Source organism: Acinonyx jubatus, chromosome B2, assembly GCF_027475565.1.
Source record: "Acinonyx jubatus isolate Ajub_Pintada_27869175 chromosome B2, VMU_Ajub_asm_v1.0, whole genome shotgun sequence".
Lineage (NCBI taxonomy): Eukaryota > Metazoa > Chordata > Mammalia > Carnivora > Felidae > Acinonyx > Acinonyx jubatus.
In genome coordinates this window covers 144803965-144822285 of record NC_069385.1, presented here as the reverse complement: position 1 = coordinate 144822285, position 18321 = coordinate 144803965, and the positions used below count along the sequence as shown (strand labels likewise).

Below are 18321 nucleotides of genomic sequence, written 5' to 3'. Positions count from 1 at the left end.
GCTCGGTGGTATCCCAAGTTCTATGAGGCTCTGATCATTTTTCCTTACTCTTTTTTTCCTTTCTGTCATTCTGTTGATCTCCTTCAAGTTTGCCGATTATTTTTTCTACCTGGTCAAATCTGATGTTGAGCATCTCCAGTGAATTTTTCATTTCAGTTACACTATACGTTTCATCTCCAGGATTTCTATTTGGTTCTTTATTTTGTAGTTTCTGACTTTCTTTTTAAACCCATTTATTTTTTTAAGTGTTTATTTTACAGAGAGAGAGTGTGTGTGTGCATGTGAGCAGGGAAGGAGCAGAGAGAGGGGGGGACAGAAGACCCAAAGCGGGCTCTCTATTGATAGCAGAGAGCCCCATGCGGGGCTCAAGCCCACGAACTTGAGATCAAGACCTTAGTTGAAATCAGATGCTTAACCGACTGAGCCACCCAGGTGCCCCTTAAACCCATTTCTAATAGCCCTCACCCTCCACTCTGGTAACCAGTATGTTCTCTGTATCTATGATCTTGTTTGTTAGTCTGTTTGTTTAGATTCCACATATAAGAGAGATCATGTGATTTTCATCTTTCTCAGTCTGACTGATTTCACTTAGCATGATGCCCTCAAGGTCCATCTATGTTGTCACAAATGGCAATATTTCATTCTTTTTCATGACTAATATTACATGATAGGTAGGTAGGTAGATAGGTGTACAGACAGACACAAAGATTTCCTACAATTTCTTTATCTATTAATCCACTGATGAACACTTTGTTTCCATATCTCGGCTATTGTGAATAATGCTACAATGAACGTGGGGGTTTATATTTCTTTTCAAGTTAGTATTTTTGATTTCTTCTGGTAGTTTTTACCTTCTTGTTGATGTTCTACATTGTTGAGACATTGTTCTTACATTTAGTTTCCTTTCATTCTTTGAACATATTCTAAATAGATAACTTAAAGTCTTTGTCCCAGTAAGACCAACATCTAGGCTTCTTCAGGGGCAGTTTTTATTGACTGGTTGTGTTTTATCTTGTTTTCTGTGTGTGGGCCATAATTTCTTCTTCACACATCTCAAAACTGTTTGCTGAAAACTGTACAGTTGAAATAATACATGTGGGAAGTGTGGAAATCAGATTCTCCCACCTCCCTAGGGCTTTTGTTGTTGCTGTTTAGTGATTTTTCTGGACTTGCTCTGTAAAGCCTACGATCTCTGTCATGCGCAGCCACTGAGATCTCTGCTTAGTCGCACAGTGGTCAGCTGATGTTGGACAGAGATATCTTAAATGCTTGGAACTAAGTCTTAGTTTTTGCCAAGGGGCTCCATGTATAAGCTGGGACATACCTTCCACATTTAGCTAGGTACTTTACAACTCTGCCTTATCCTTTACTTCCTGCTTCCACAGAGCCTCAAGATTAGGCAGTGGTGAGAATTCATAGCCCAATCAGGCGTCTTCTGTAAGCATGTGCACAGCCCGGGGCATGCACACGGCCGTAAACATGTTTGGCCTTCTAGCTTCTCAGAAATATGTCAGAACTTTCCAAAGCCCCCTAAGACCATTTTTCCCCTGGCTTTTCCCTTTTTTTTTTTTTAAGTTTATTTATTTATTTTGAGAGAGAGAGACCATGAGCAAAGGAGGGGCAGAGAGAGAGGGTGAGAGAGAATCCCAAGCAGGCTCCATGCTGTCAGCACAGAGCCCGATGTGGGGCTCGATCTCATGAACTGTGAGATCATGACCTGAGCTGAGATCAAGAGTCAGACGCTTTTCCGACTGAGCCACCCAGGTGCCCACCAGCTTTTCCTATTTAAGATTTTGGTTTACCGATTACCCCCTACTGTTCTTACCACCACCTCAGGCAGCTTCGTTGCTTAGCAGTGGCCTCTGATTGTTTTCAACAAGCAGGTCTAGCTAGTGGAAAGGTGTTCACACTGGGCAACTCTGAGTCAGGTTAAATAAAGACAGCTTTGTCGATGGGGTCAAGACGGGTCAAATCATGACATTTCTGGGATTGGGGCCTTGAAGAAACACCAGCCCCATTCTCCAACCACTCCAATGACTGCCAGTCTGTTTTCACTGTGATTGCAGACTCTTGGTTTTCAAGGCTACCACAGAGCTGGGGACGAGGTGGGAATAGCACACGTTAAAATGCCACAAAACTCATTGTTCTTATGAAAATGTCATTGTTTTTCTTGAATAAATGTTCCAGAGTCCCAAAATAGCTGACGATCAGCAATTTTTCTGGTGTTCCTTTTTGCTTTCAGTGAAGAGAGGGTTTTTTTGAATTCTGAAGGTCCTTACCCCACCACGTTTTTCTCTCAGACCTTTCTTAATCATGTACCAAAAATCTCATAGTGACTTACCATCAAAAGTCGTGCTTATTAATCTACCCGTAACAACTCAACGAGATCCTCTTTCAATTTTCTGGAAATTGCTGGAAAAACTGTGACCTGCCAAAGGACTGAGTACCCATCATTTAGTGTCATTCATGTTTTCAACAACAATATTTCATATTCTCCCTGGAGTTGGCACCCGGTGATTTACGCACCACAGGGCAACCTCTCGTCATAAAATTTAGGATGGTGAGAGGTGTACCTTGCTTTCAAAGTTCGGAAAGTCACGCTTCCTCATCTGGCCTCCCTTCTGTGGACAGAAATGCCCTTCTGGGTCTGGAGTCACAGTCTGGGAGGAAGTATTACAACCTCCCTTAAAAGCCCCCCTAAATTTCCCACAGACGCAAAGGACTGGTTCTCTCCGCCCTCTCAGAGTTTCTTTTCCTGACCACTTGTGCAACTTTCCACGGCTCCCATACCAAGAAAGTGGTCCTGAGGTTAGAAAGGGGGAGGAGGGCACACTGCACAGTGATCTCTGGTTACTCTTCTAAAGTGGGTGGCAGAGCCCCAGAGAAGGATTCCCATCTCAGTTCGTGTCACCACAACCCGGGGAGGTAAATGTTATTATCCAGTGGAGTCAAAAGTTTTCTATGCTGGAGAGCCCTCGGGATTATATTCTGGCTGAGCCAGAGGGTACAGGCCAGGGACCGAGTCTTACAGTCGTGTTTGTATAGTTAGCACAAAGTGTTGATGAGGACTGTGTTTTCACTGGGGGCAGCTTGAGGAGAGAGGGCTGAACTCCAGATTACTTTTCCATTTCACAGAGTCGGATTCAATAACTTCAGTCAGAGGGCTGGTAGTAGTAGCAAAGCCAGGATTGAAACTCAGTTCTGTCAGATCCCAGACCCAGTGCCCTTCATGCCATTTTTAAGTCACTAGCCGCAGACTAACCACTCCCGGGAATCATACCCAAAGCCCAAGGCTATACACGCACAAGCCATAGTCTGTGTGAGTCTGGCCACAGAGAGTGCTTTTGCTGGGCTCTCCTCCCTCCTTCCAGAGAGGAGTGAGCAGATGCCTTCACCGGGCAGTTATCCTCACTCTCTTCAGTCCTACGGAAGAGGACCATCCAGGGCTTTGGTCAGCCTGTTCTGGAGGCTTCCCCAGCACCCCCCACAAGTGACCCCGAGTGTGCTCCTTCGGCCGAGAGATACACCCAAAACCGGGGAGTGCGTGCCGGAAGGCTCCAGAGCATCTGGGCTGTCATCCCATGAGGTGGGCACCTCCTCTTGGCAATGTGAAAACATGAGTGTCGTTAGAAACTGTGTTCCTTTAGTCTCAGCTCCTTGGTCACGGCCCTGTGCGGTTAGACACATTTCATGTGCATTTTTACAGGCAGGGGTACCCAAAGATAAGATGATTTCTGGCTCTGTGGTTTTCTTCACCTTTTTCTTTCTTGATTCCAGCCCTTCCGCAGTTTCAATTCCTCTCTCCTACTTTGTTCTCCTTTCTGTTTCTGAAAGGAGAACATTTTACCCCTAATTATTTCAGATTCTTTTCCCTGCTCTGCAGTTTTTGTATCTGAACATCAAAAACATGTTCTAGAGAGACTGGGAAACTCTCCAGAAGTAGGTACAGAGAAAAGACTGTGATACTCATTCTCTATTGGAAGGAAAGCTCGCGTTGGATGGTGACATTTTCCCACCAGTATGGCTTCTGCCTTAAAGCGCTTCTTCACAGGTGGAAGTGTCTTTTTCACAAGAGCAAGCCCTGAAAAAATGTTTAAAATTAATAAATAGAGGCGCCTGGGTGGCTCAGTTGGTTAAGTGTCCGACTTAAGCTCAAGTCATGATCTCGCGGTTTGTGAATTTGAGCCCCATCATCAAGCTCTGTGCTGACGTTTCAGAGCCTGGAGCTTGCTTGGAATTTCTCTCTCTCTCCCTCTCTCCCTCTCCCGCCCCTGCTCATGTGCATGCGCATGTGCTCTCTCTCTCTGTCTCAAATAAACATTAAAAAAATTGTTTAATAAGTAAATAGCTGATCATTATATAAACCAAATTCTCATGCCACAAAATAATAATACAGTACAACCTTGGTTTGCAAGTGTAATTCATTCCAGAAACACACTTGTGATCTAAAGCACTTGTATATCCAAGCAAATTTCAAGAACCATTGTGTCAGTTGTGATCATATGATGCCTTGCATTATGTACAACTCGTATTGCAAGACATTGCTCGTTTATCAAGTTAAAAATTTATCAGAAATGTTTGCTCATCTTGTGGAACACTCGCAGAATAAGTTACTTGCAATCCAAGGTTTTACTGTATTGTGTTGGTTTCCACATGTTCAGCATAACACATGCACAGTCACTTATACATTTACTTAAATGTTTCCCACCGTGCCAGATAGAGACTAGGCATTCGTGACTATTTTTCAAATGGATGGGTGGATGAATGACTCAGTGAAGGGAAGGATGGATGGATGACCACAGGTGAGTAAAGTTCCTCAAAGCAAGGACAAGGACTTGCATGTCTTTGAACTTCGAACACCCCGTATAGCACAAAGGGGGCACCAACTGTTTAGAGTCGTAAAAAAAAAGAAAAGCTTTGCCAAGTTCCTGCACTTTTGACCTTGACGAGGTTCCATTGTTACACATAACCCAGATTGTCACAGTCTTTGCACGAAATAGTTGCTTCGTACCGGCTCATGCTTACTTTTGTTCTCTACCCCAAATGCATTGATCAGAGCTGTTTGCCTCTGACACTGAAAGCAAGGTCCTTTGGTTATTGTTCCAGACTCACCTCTTACTATCTAGTCAAATGACTCCCTGCAACCTACACCCTGTAAACTCTCCCTCCCTGACTGCCTAGTTGTGAGCACTGAGATTCTCTAGCCTTAGTCTTTCTATTCTAGTACGGATTTGAAGAGGCTCAGAATAGGCCACCCAAAAATATGCCACGTTGGCATTAGGATTATTTTTAGCTGATGGCAGTTGAGAAACAGCAGACACAGGAGAACTCTCTGCCCTCTCCCTTCCTGCCTAAATACAGGTCACACATCCCTCTTTGCAAAGGTCTGGTCTCTTCCATAAGAGAGAGAAGGACTCTTCATCACTGAAGACCACTTTTATCACCGGAAACAATGAAGAGTGTGCATGACAAATGTTATTAAACAACCCTTATCAATCACACATTTCCTGGTCACCCTCCCCCAACTTACCACCCCTAGGAGCCCAAACCTTCCCTTTTTCCTTTGTCTCGTCACTGACCCACAACTTACTGCTCCTTGTTAAAATGATATATAGACCAAGTGTTACCACTTCTCTGGGATTTTCACTTCTTTTCCATGAAGCCCCTGTGCACATAGAAATGTTAATAAAATTTGTACACTCTTTCTACTGCTAATATGTCTTTCGTCAGTTTAATTCACAGGTCCCAGTTAAAGACCTAAAAGGATACGGGAAAGGGTTTTTTTTTCCTCCCCTGTGATTCTAGGGTGACTTCCCAAGTAAGAATTTTTGCCCTCGTATTCAGTTCACATTAGAGCTTTCTGCCTTTCACTTCATCATTATTACTCATTTTAAAAATGCTTATCGATCAATGACTTTCTTCCTGGTAATACCCTAGGAGACTGGAGATACAAAGTTTACGAAGACATAGGCTTTGTCTTGAGGAGGGAAGGGCAGGGGTGACATAGGCACATAAATAAATGGGTGGACCAAGGGATCAGGACAAGCATTTCCACCTGGAGATATCAGGGAAGGCTTCATGGAGGTGGTAGTCCTTAGATCAAGCTCTGAAAGGTGAATGGATGTGTCCCAAGTTGGGAGGGCAAACAGGAGGAGGGGAGCCACATAAGGGAAGGTCTGGAGCGTCTACCGTTGGGGAGCTGTGGGTGGCTCAGCCGTCCCTTATGTTTTACACAGATGAGAGACTATGTTACATGGCGAGTGAGGGTGAGACGAGGGCTTGGGTTAGAACTCAGCTCCACCACAGGATACATGACCTTGGGTGGGTTGCTTTACTTCTGGGGCCTTACAGTAAAATGAAGATAATACCAATTTCACAGAGTTGGTGTGAGAATTCAGTGAATCAATGGACTTAGAACTGTGGCTGGCACCAAAGCAGTGTTAGCTGTTACGTGGTTTTTCCTTTTGCCCATTTTTTGGCATTTACGTAAATAGAATCATACTATTTATGTTCTTATGGGGTTTTCCCGTCAACATTGTGTTTTTGGAATGTATCCGTATTGATGTTTGCCCCTGTAGTTCATTAGTTTTCCAGCTGAGCTAATACATCACACGTGTGTGCATTATCTCTCTAAGAGCAAGGACCATGTTTTCTATATTCCTTGGTTTCAAGGTGTTCTTGGTGGCATCTGTGGTTTGTTCTTTGAGACTAGCAGCTGTTTTTAGAGTATCTAAATTGGAGAAGACAAAACTGAGGGGAACTTACCAAGGGCTGTTGAGATTTCATACCGAGCACGGTGACCATTCATTCTCTGCCCCCACTGAGGCTTTGGCAGAACTTACCAAGGGCTGTTGAGATTTCATACCGAGCACGGTGACCATTCATTCTCTACCCCCACTGAGGCTTCTGCCAGAGAAATGGCTCCAAGCTGCCCAGTGAGAGATCTAAGCTGGATAATTATGATTGGGTGTGAATGGTGGGCCACGTACCGTGTCAGCTCCTTTACATGAATTATCCTATTTAATCCTCAGAACAAGCCAAATGAGGAAGTGTATTAGGTTGTTAAGGCCGCCATTACAAAGGACCCCAAATGGGTGCCTTAAATAACCAGAATTTGTTGTCTCACAGTTCTAGAGGCTAGAAGTCTAAGGTCAAGGTGTCCACAGGGCCGGTTCCTTCTGAGGGGGGCGAGGGGAATCTGTCCCATGCTCTTCCATAGCTTCCGGTGGTTTGCTGGCCATCTTTGGTATTCCTTGGCTTTTAAATCCCTGCCTTCGTCTTCACGTGGTGTCCTCTCTGTGTGCCTGTTTCTGTGCAAATCCCCCTTTTTTATAAGGACGATTCATATTGGAATTAAGGCCCCACCCTATTGAAGTATGACCTCCCCTTAACCAATTACATCTGCAATGACCCTAGTTCCAAACAAGGTCACATTCTGAGGTCCTGGGGTTAGGGCTTCAACATATGAATTTCCAGAGGGCCCGGGGGACACAATTAAGCCCATCACCAGAAGATGTTATTTTCCCCATTTATACATGAGCAAATAGGCCTAGAGAGATCATGCTGATGTGGAATGACTGGGGGTCCCTAGTGTGGTAACCCCAAGAGCTAATGGGAGGCTGTGGTGACCCAGATCATCCTCAAAGCTGTTTAGACCAGAGGTAACGGAGTGAGCTCTGGAGCTGGTCACATCTGCCCCTCACCCGCTACGTGCTCTTCAGAAAGTTACTTAAGCTCTCAGAGTCCCACGGCTTCATCTGTAAAATGAACTAACGGCATCCCCCTCACAGGGCTGTGAAGGGTAAAGGGCATGGAGAGATGGGTAAGAAACATAGTAACGTTCAAAACTGATAGCCCGCCCTTCCTCCCAGCTAGTCTGAACCCAGATCTCCTGCAATTGGGCCCATTTTGCCTGTGTGTGGGAAAAAAACAAGTACCCTAAATTCACCCTCCTGATAAGCCGTAAGTGTGTGTTACAGCACCGTTGACTGTAAATGCGTTGTTGTGCAGCAGATCTGGAACTTCTCCATTTTGCGGGACTGAACTCTATACCCATCAAACCTCCTGTTTCCTCCTGCCCCGGGCCTTGGCAACCACCCTTCTTTCCATTTCTATGAATTTGACTACTTGGGGAATCACGCAGTATCTGTCTTTTTGTGATTGGCTTTTTTCACGTAGCATCATGTCCTCGAGGTTCATACAATGTGGTCGCATGTGACAGGACTTCTTTTTTTGTTAGGCTGAGTAATATTCATATATGTGAGATACACGAAGATATGTGATACATATATATGAATATATATACACATGTCACTTCCTCTATTCATTCGTCTGTCAGTGAGCGTTTCGCTCGCTTCCACATCTTGACTATCGTCAATAATGCTGTGGCCGACATGGCAGAGCAAGGATCCGTTCAAGATCCTGTTTTCGATTCTTCTGGGCATATACCCAGAATTGGGATTGATGGGTCATATGGTAGTTCCGTTTTTAATTGTTTGAAGAATCTCCATACTGTGTCCCATAGTGGCTGCAGCATCTTACAATTCAGGTCCGTTTTTTATTAATTTAATTTAGGTTAATTCAGCACAACCCTTGACCAGAAAAGTCATTTGAGTGGGAATCTGGGTAGGGGATGATGGCAGAAGGGCCAGAAAGGAGGGAAATGAAGGAGAGACAGAGAAGGCATCAGCTCCGGCTGTCTGCCCTTTGGGATTTCTTTCTTTTTTTTTTTTATTTTTTTTTATTTTTTTAATGTATGTTTATTTTTGAGAGATGGAGCATGAGCCGGGGAGGGTCAGAGAGAGAGGGAGGGAGACACAGAATCCGAAGCAGGCTCCAGGCTCTGAGCTGTCAGCACAGAGCCCGACCCGGGGCTTGAACCCACAAACCATGAGATCATGACCTGAGCAGAAGGCAGGCAGAGGATTGACTGAGCCCCTCCCCCCCACAAGGCGCCCCTCCCCTCCGTGTCTCTCATGTGGGGAAGGGGCACTCTTGGCACTGGGGCTGGAAGTTCCTCCTCTGGAGCCACCGTCCCACGCGTTGCAGGAAGAGTACCAAGGCACTAAATGCCAGTAAGACCCGCAGTCATCGTGCACCCCCAAACATTCACATAGTTCCAGAACCTCCCCCTCGGGATGGCCCCAGCCCTGGTTGAGGGCGATGGAAGGTTCCAGCAGCCCCCGAGCTGTGTGCTCTCTCTGGGAGCCCCTCAGCAACCAGACGGCGCAGGGGCGTCAGTAGCCCTTCCTCACTGACCCTCCGTGAGCTGGGATGCAATGCAGAGGTACTCGGATGGGGAGCTGGAAGCCACCAGCGGAGGGAGGGAGGGGGGGCAGGGACAAAAGCCGGGAAGGAATGCGCTGGGTTTGGCCGAACCTGCATTTCCCTCCAGTGAGACACCTGATAGTCCCTTGTGTGAGCGCCTTTGGAGCTGAGGACTTGTGCCCAAGCCCCCCTGCGTTGTCCTGAGCTTACCTTTAGCTCATTGTAACGTGAAGATCTCCTTCTGTGGGCGGGGTTTTCTGCCACTTTTTCAGCATGCCAAGTGTGCACCAGCATGTTGACACGTTAGGCTTGTACAACTGAGCCCTAGCACCTAGGTAATCGAATATGCCTAAGTTCCTTAACACACGTGCCGGCTCCCGCCCCAGCCCCCACTGAGGAAGCGTCCCCCCACTCACCCCAGGGGGACTCAGGGTTTTGAGAGCTACCCCTCTCTCTCCTCACTTGTAACAAGGAATAGAAAGTTCTTTGCTTTCAACGTTTCCTCGGGTTGTGTTCGATTTAATGCACCCCAATTGGCAAACCCCTTGAGTTTGGTTACACTTCCTCGTGGCTGGACTCTTCCAGCCCCAATTCACACGCTCTCTGCTGGGAGAAGCTGGTGTCCTTTCAAAGGGGCAGTGAATAGAGGAGGAGACAGGTTCTTAGCTTGCAGCGGGCACCAGCAGTCTCTTCAAAAGCACTCGGTAACTCAGTGAAAAACCAGCACGCATCTACGAGCGTGGCCAAAACCTAGACCACTGTCAATACCAAATGCTGATGAGGATGTGAAACCACAGGACATTCCTTTATCGCTGGTGGGAGGATAAAATGGCAGAGCCCCTTGGGAAGATAGTCTGGAGGCTCCCTGCAAAACTTAACATATTCTTACCCCCCAGCCCAGCAACTGCGTTTCTGGGTCTTTACTCAGCGGAGTTGAAAACTTGTGTCCAGGCAAATGCCTGCACGGGGGTGTTCACAGCAGTTTTATTTGTAATTGCCCAAACCGGAAGCAACAGAAGTGTCCTTCAGTGGGTGAATGGGTGGAGAAACTGTGGCACGTACAGACCGTGGAATATTATTCGGTGTTAAAAAGAAATGACCTATTAGGAAGACATCCAGATGGCCAACCGACACATGAAAAAATGCTCAACATCACTCATCATCAGGGAAATACAAATCAAAAGCACCATAAGAGACCACCTCGCACCTCTCAGAATGGCGAACGTTAACAACTCAGGCAACAACAGATGTTGTTGAGGATGCGGAGAAAGAGGGTCTCTTTTGCATTGTTGGTGGGAATGCAAACTGGTGCAGCCGCTCTGGAAAACAGTCTGGAGGTTCCTCAAAAAACTAAAAACAGAACTACCCTACGACCCAGCAATTGCACTACTAGGCATTTATCCACAGATACAGGTGTGCTGTTTTAAAGGGACACATGCACCCCCGTGTTTATAGCAGCACTAGCAACAATAGCCAAAGTATGGAAAGAGCCCAAATGTCCATCGACGGATGAATGGATAAAGAAGATGTGGTATATATATATACAATGGAGTATTACTCGGCAATCAAAAAGAATGAAATCTTGCCATTTGCAACTAGGTGGATGGAACTAGAGGGTATTATGCTAAGTGAAATTAGTCAAAGAAAGACAAAAGTCATAGGACTTCACTCATATGAGGACTTTAAGAGACAAAACAGATGAACACAAGGGAAGGGAAACAAAAATAATATAAAAACAGGGAGAGGGACAAAACAGACGAGACTCATAAATATGGAGAACAAACTGAGGGCTGCTGGAGGGGTTGTGGGGGGGGGGGATGGGCTAAATGGGTAATGGATCAGTAAGGAATCTATTCCTGAAATCATTGTTGCTCTAGATGCTAACTAATTTGGATGTAAATTTTAAAAAATAAAAAATAAAATTAAAAAAAAGAAATGACCTACCAAGCCATGAAAAGTCATAGAAGAAATTTAAATGCATATTACTAAGTGAAAGACACCAGTCTGAAAAGTCTCTGTTCTGTGTAAGTCCAACTATATGACATTCTGGAAAAGGCAGAGCTTGGGAGACAGTATTTTAAGATTAGTGGTTGCCAGGAGGTAGGTGGGAGGGATGCCTGAACAGGCAGAGCACAGAGGATTTGGGGGACAGCGAAACTACTTTGGATGATACTATAATGGTGGATACATGTCGTTAAACATTTGTCAAAATCCACAGAGTGTACAATACCAAGAGTGAACCCGAAGGTAAACTCCGAACTCTGAGTGATCATGACGTGTCCGTGTAGATGCACCAGTCGTAACAAATGTGCCTCTCTGACGGTGGATGCTGGGGATGACGGTGGGGGGCGGCAGTGGGGGAGGGTGTGGATGTGGGGGGGGCAGGGTGCATATGGGAAAACCGTTACTGCCTCTCGATTTTGCTGTGAAACTAAAGCTGCTCTAAAAAAATAAAGTCTATCAAAAATATATTCTTGGGGTGCCTGGGTGGTTCGGTCAGTTGAGCGACTGACTCTTGGTTTCGGCTCAGGTCACGCTCTCACGGTTCATGGGATCGAGCCCCGGGTTGGGCTGTGCGCTGACAGTGCTGGGCCTGCTTGGGATCCTCTCCCTCCCTCGCTCTCTGCCCCTCCCCCACTCGCGCTCTCTGCCTCTCTCTCAAAATAAATAAACTTCAAAATTTTATTTATTTATTTATTTGTTTTAAAACCCTACTCGGGAAATAAAGTTGCCGGAAGTAAACACCGGGGGCTACCAACTCCTCACCATTATCTCTGTTTGCATTTTCTGGGCTTCTGACCATCTGTGAGGTCTTGCAACATGATGGAGAGCTCTGGCAACCCACCCCCACCCCATGAAATCGCAGTATCACTCAGGTTGGTGTTTGAATAGCCATGGAGAACGTAGCACACTTTGGGGGGTTCCATATGGCGATGCCAGCCCCCGCCCCCACACTCTTGTGAAAGCACACTGGTTACTCCTGCCTCTGGGAGGAGCTGCCCTTTTGAGTCACATTTTCTTCTTTCTTCTTTAGCGATAAAGTCTTCTGAAGACCCAGGCTGGGTAAATAGGGTGAAATGAAAGTCATTCGAACCAAACTAGTTCTCTGTTGCGTGACCACAGGTTGAATTGAGCCGCTAAGAGCCCAGATGTGTGCTGAGCTGGGCTGGAACAGAGTTTCTCAGCCCCAAAGGCAAGAGGTTTGCAAAAAGGAAAAGGCAACTTCTTCGGAGTGAAACCGAGGCTGCGTCCCTGCCGGTGCCTCTTTGGTGCAGCGCAGCGGCTTTTGCTTTCAGATAAATTGTCACTGAAGCAAAACCAAGATAGGAGAAACGTGAACCCCGTCTCTTTCAACACGACCATTGTGTTCAAATTCATAAGTACTAAAGTTGAAAGCTCACCTTCCTCCTTAAGAAAACATGAAAGTTGTCGCTCTGAAGGAATCCATTGCGCTCAGCCTTTAAGTTCTATCTGTGTTCAGACCCAACCGGATCTGCAGCCCCCTTCCAAAAGAAGTTCTTTCTTCTAGGGGGGGTGGGGGGTGGTGGTGAGAATTACCCCACCTGGCATGCAGGCTTGGAAAGTCTCAGGGAGCCTATTCATATGAATGAAGCTGCTTTCGGAGGGCAGATGCGGAAGCTGCCTTCCCTGAGGGCTTCTGCAACCCTCAGAGAGGAAATTGCCCCTGCGCACTGTGGTGGTGGGAACGGTCCTGGCTGCACACCTGCGGTCACCCGCTGACTGCCGCCCTCTCCAAGATGCAGTATCTGGACCCCGAGGAGCTCCCGGGCGAGGAAGAGGATGACATTTTTGGTGAAGGTAAACGTCTTTCTGGCAGGAACCATTCCGGTCTACTTTGCTTCGCTTTGGAACTTTTGCCCAGCTTGGGTACTTTGAAAGCATCCTGGTGGTTGTGGATATCATCTGGTCACCAGTGAATACCAGGCAAAGCAGGAGATGAGGGAGTTGAATGGTTCCTCCAAATGTCTTGTTTTTGGAAGTCATGACTCGATAAAGGTTTAATTTAGGGAAGAAGGTAGTACTAGATTATGTCTCTTGTCCCTCTTCTGTGCTAACACCTTAAGGGACAGCTGTCATGGTGCTTTGCACCCAGCAGAGCTGCTAAGGTAGCAGCTGGACAAGTGGACCAGGGATGGTTGTCCATGGTACCATATTGCTTTGATCTGCACTCGCTGCCTCTCCCCCTTCTCCCTCTCCCCTTGGATCATTTTCTCTTCCTCAGACACATTTGGCACCCCAGGTGTCGATGCCCTCTTCCTCTTCTTCCAGGCTGGGATGCTAGCTTCTAATACCCCTGGTACCATATGGGTCTCCCCTCTTACTTCATGGCTCTTCCACGAGCAGACCTGTGGGGTGGGGGTTTGGCTGTAAGGGTTGTGATTTTCGTTAGCCAATCTAGTGACCTACAGGTGTCTTGTTCAAATGCTACCAATGATATGGGCCACAGGTGAGAGCTTTTCTAGAATTTGAAATAGTCGAAATAAATGGTAATGTGGACTCAGGGACACTCTGAGTGTTTCAGTGTATCTTTATGTTATTTTTCTCTGGCCTCAGAAATATTTAAAATCCTGATGGGAATTGCATCATAACTGAAATCGGGTTTAAGAATACCAGCTCAAGCTTCGTTGGTGCTTGCCAAACTCAGTCCGTTGCTTTACTTTGATGACAGCTATTTAGAGCCACTTGAACTTTGGCCTCAGATATTTACTCCCATCAGGACTTATAAAAAGGCTCACAACTAGGAAAATAAACCTAGACTGGACAATCTGGTCATTTTTCACCCAGCCCCCAAAACGCCCAGGCCACATTTCCTTCCCGGAAAGGGAGGCTTTTGCGGGTAACTGTGGTGCTAATGAGCGCCATCTATAGTCCAATGCGCTGCACTACAGTTTATGTGTGCCCCCCCACCCCCCCCCCCCCACCCCCAGGGAGGGCTGAGATGTCAGTACAGCAGGGCTTGGTGACCTGTAGGAGCTCTCCCACGAAGATGCAGGGTTATTAAGGTGAGTTCTTTAGCCTCAACAAGCATGGTGAAGAGTCAGGTTGGGAGTCAGGATTCAGATTGAAATGCTCATTTGCCATGAACTGCTTTTGTGGTTTATGCAAGTCCTTTAACTTGCTACACCGAACCTCAGTTTCCTCAGTGGTAAAATGGCACAGTACTAGCTACTGGGTTGTAGACCATCTTCAAAATAGGTTCATAATGTTTGCATTGCACTTCACCCGTGATATGCTTTATACTTTCTGGGCTCAATTTCTCACCTAACTTCATCTCCAAAGATGAGAGAAAGAATGCTTCTAACTCCAACGTCCGGTGTTATTTTTATTCAGTACTCCAAGCTATGGCTCATGTTGGCCAGTTTATGCGAGCGTTTGTCTGGCGGGTGACTCATTTAAGCAAGTTCTGTTGGGAGTGACAGTCAACAGGGGGCCCAGCTGTTTAGTTAAACCGCCTGGCTTCTGCCACTTGAATCACTCTGTGACTTTGAGCAGGTTACTTCATCGCTCTGTGCCTCAGTTTACTCACTGATAAAATGGAATACAGGGGCACCTGAGTGGCTCAGTCAGTTAAGCGTCCGACTTCAGCTCAGGTCATGATCTCAACGGTTCATGGGTTTGAGCTCCACGTCAGGCTCTGTGCTGACAGCTCGGAGCCTGGAGCCTGCTTCGAATTCTGTGTTTCCCTCTCTCTCTGCCTCTCCCCCGCTCATACTCTGTCTGTCTCTGTCTCTCTCTCTCAAAAAATAAACATAAAAAAATTTTTTAGTGGAGTACTAACCTCACAGCCAGTTACAGGGAAGTGCTTGGAATAGCGCCCACAACATAGTAAGTACTCAGTAAATACTCGTTCCTACTATGTAGTCACAAAAATGGGTTTATAGAGAGACTACAAGGTGATGTAGAACAGTTTTTGTACACGTTGGGTCAGCCTAAGACTTATTTATAGAACTCAGTTTATACAAAGTAGGGAGAGAGCCCAGATGTCCATCAACTGATGGACAGATAAAGAAGATGTGGTAGCCATCTATAGTGGAATACTACTTGGCCATCAAAAAGGACGAAATCCTGCCATTTGCAACAATGTGGGTGGAACTAGAATGTATTACGCTAAGCAAAATACGTCAGTCAGAGAAAGACAAATATCATATGATTTCACTCACATGTGGAATTTAAGAAACAAAACAGATGAACATAGGGAAAGGGAAGGAAAAGTAAGATAAAAACAGGGAGACAAACCATAAGAGACTCTTACATACAGAGAACAAACTGAGGGTTTCTGGTGGGAGGTGGGGGGATGGGCTAGAAGGGTGACGGGTATTGAGTAGGGCACTTGTTGGGATGAGCACTGGGTGCTGTATGGAAGTGATGGCTCACTAAATTCTCCTCCTGAGATCAGTATTACAGTACGTGTTAACTAACTTGGATTTAAATTTAAAAAAAGAACTTCAAGGGCGCCTGGGTGGCGCAGTCGGTTAAGCGTCCGACTTCAGCCAGGTCACGATCTCGCTCGCGGTCCGTGAGTTCGAGCCCCACGTCAGGCTCTGGGCTGATGGCTCAGAGCCTGGAGCCTGTTTCCGATTCTGTGTCTCCCTCTCTCTCTGCCCCTCCCCCGTTCATGCTCTGTCTCTCTCTGTCCCCAAAAAAATAAACGTTGAAAAAAAAATTTAAAAAAATAAAAAAAGAACTTCAGCCTATAAGCAACTTTTCAGAGGTTATGATATGGTGAAAACACATCAGGCAGGTTGCTAGGAGCTCACCTGGAGTTCTGCCCCTGCCGTCACAAGCGTGTGGGGTCCTGGACATCATTTCATCTCTTTGAGTCTTACCTTTCATCTAAAACAAGAGGGCCGATGACACATCCTGTAAGATTTCGGTTTTAAAAATTCCAGCATTCTATCGCTCAATCTTCTCTGCACAGCGGCATACATCTACCTAGAAGAATTCATGTTTGCTCTGTTTCACCCAAGCTTTTGGCTCATTTAGCCTGCCTACGAAAGCAGAAAGCTTTCGGTACAATGAGTTTTCTCTAACATAACGGAAGGAAAATGCCCAGGAGCTCGTTACTAAGGCAACCATATTTCCTTGCAATGGACACATGTTTAAAGAACCCTTTCCCCCTAAAGGGACACAAATTTAGAATTTAGGTCCACTTGCTTAAAAGTATATATAAATCCATTTAGATTTATGGACCTGGGCAAAAAAAAAAAAATGAGTCATGCTCACAATATTTTTTTAACTGCCTTTCTGAAATCCTGTTTGCTTCAGCTATTGTTTTCTGCGGTTAAAGAAGATGTTAAGGCTCACAGAAGTGAGAAGCATTGGTGTATAATTCTGTTCTGTTCTAGGGGAGAGTTGCAAATGGTTAGAGAGAGAAGCAGTAATCTACCTACCCTCCAGAAACCCCAATATTTCTATATCTACTCCTCTCTCTCTCTCTCTCTCTCTCTCTCTCTCTCACACACACACACACACACACACACACACACACACAATGCCTCAGGTTGGTTTTCCGAATAACCCCAACACCATCCTGCCTTTTAGAAAATGGTTACTACCAGGTAGACTTTGTTCTTTCTTGGGGGGAAATGATTGATTTGATTACCAAGGTATTGAAAAATCAGTCAGTGGAATCAGATGCTCTTTTCCCGTCATTATTTCAAACTTATCAAATTAAAGGGCTTCATCTGTGTTGTCACTGTGCCTTCTTGACAATTAGGCTGGTGTATGTTAGTAGAACCTAGCTGGATAGATAATAATAGTCATGATAACTCTAGCAATTATGGTGGTGATAATAGTGGTAACAGAAAAAAGAAAAAAGCCTCGTGCACAATGGAGGCCCTTGGCCAGCTTTCAGGAACAGCACGGAATTCGCGTGTGGGAGGAAACAGTTCCCCAGGTGGTGGTCAGTGGCTGGTTCAGCAGCCGAAATTATTCCTTGGCCCAAGTTAAAGCTGTAGCTGCCACTTTCCTCAGAACCACAAGTCACTGCCCTGTTTTCAGCCCTGCTCAATAATCTGCCGTCAAGTGCAATGGATAGAATAACAACACACCACGGGGTCTCAGTTACGCGTGCAAAATATTTCTCGGGCTCCTTTTTCCCGGGACACTCACATGCCTCATAAGATCTTGCTTCTAGAAAGACCGCAGGGAACGGCAAAGCTTTTGCCAGACCTTCAAATGTTCTTCGGAGCTGGAACAAGGCAGCATAGCATGAGAAAATTTCCCATCCTGGATCGCTGTGTCTAAGAAAGCTCTCAACCTTCCCAAAGGAGGGGACCCCTCCCAGATGCAGATGAGCTGACAGAAGAGAGAGCGCTCATTTTTTTTAAATTTCTTCTAGAGAGCATGAGCAGGGGAGGGGCAGGGAGGGGCAGAGAGAGAGGAGGACAGAGGATCCGAAGCAGTCTGTGCGTGGTCAGCACAGAGCCCGATGCGGGGCTCGAACTCATGAACCCGGAGATCACGACCTGAGCCAAAGTCAGTCACTCGACTGACTGAGTCACCCAGGTGCCCCTAGCTGTCTGTTGCTCTTAAGCAGATATTTAAGAAGCAATACCACTCACTTTGAACCAAACCTCTCTCATTTCCCCAAGCCAAGTCAATTAGCACATTTTCCCTTTCAAAAGGCATTGCAGCTTTAGAGAGAGCAAGAAAACAAAAGATTTATCGAAGAAAAAGAAAACAAGAACCGTAAGTAGAGCGGATGCTGACTCTCTGTCTTTACTGCTTACGAAGCCAAGGTAGATACTTTTTAATAGGTCGACAACAACGCAGTCTATTCTAATCTGGCATATTTGGATGTTGTTTACTGAATCACATGTGCTCTTTCTAAGATTAAGAGAAAGAAGAAAGGAAGAAGGGATTCAATTCCCAATATGTACAAAAGCAATAAACCCTAAAAGTTCAGTCTGGTGAAGTCATGCCCTCTGTGGAAAAAGTCTTAAGAGATGGAACATAAAAATACGAACATAAAGATAGAACGTAAAGATATGCGTCTCGGCCGGGAGGAGGCGGAGCTTTTTGTCTGGTTAT

The 18321-nt window shown here is 45.9% G+C and overlaps 1 protein-coding gene across 7 annotated transcripts in view; it reads left to right on the top strand.

Moving 5' to 3' along the window:
• RIPOR2 (RHO family interacting cell polarization regulator 2) overlaps positions 1-18321 on the top strand; it is a 229036-nt gene that overhangs the window by 98007 nt on the left and 112708 nt on the right. The window contains exon 1 of one of the 7 annotated variants that reach the window (XM_053223210.1): positions 12823-13086. The exons of the other annotated variants lie outside the window; for them this stretch is intronic. Coding sequence (XP_053079185.1) covers positions 13026-13086 — 61 coding nt within the window. The 5' untranslated portion in view covers positions 12823-13025. Of the gene's footprint in view, positions 1-12822; positions 13087-18321 lie in introns of those variants that run through there. 7 annotated transcript variants of the gene reach the window in all.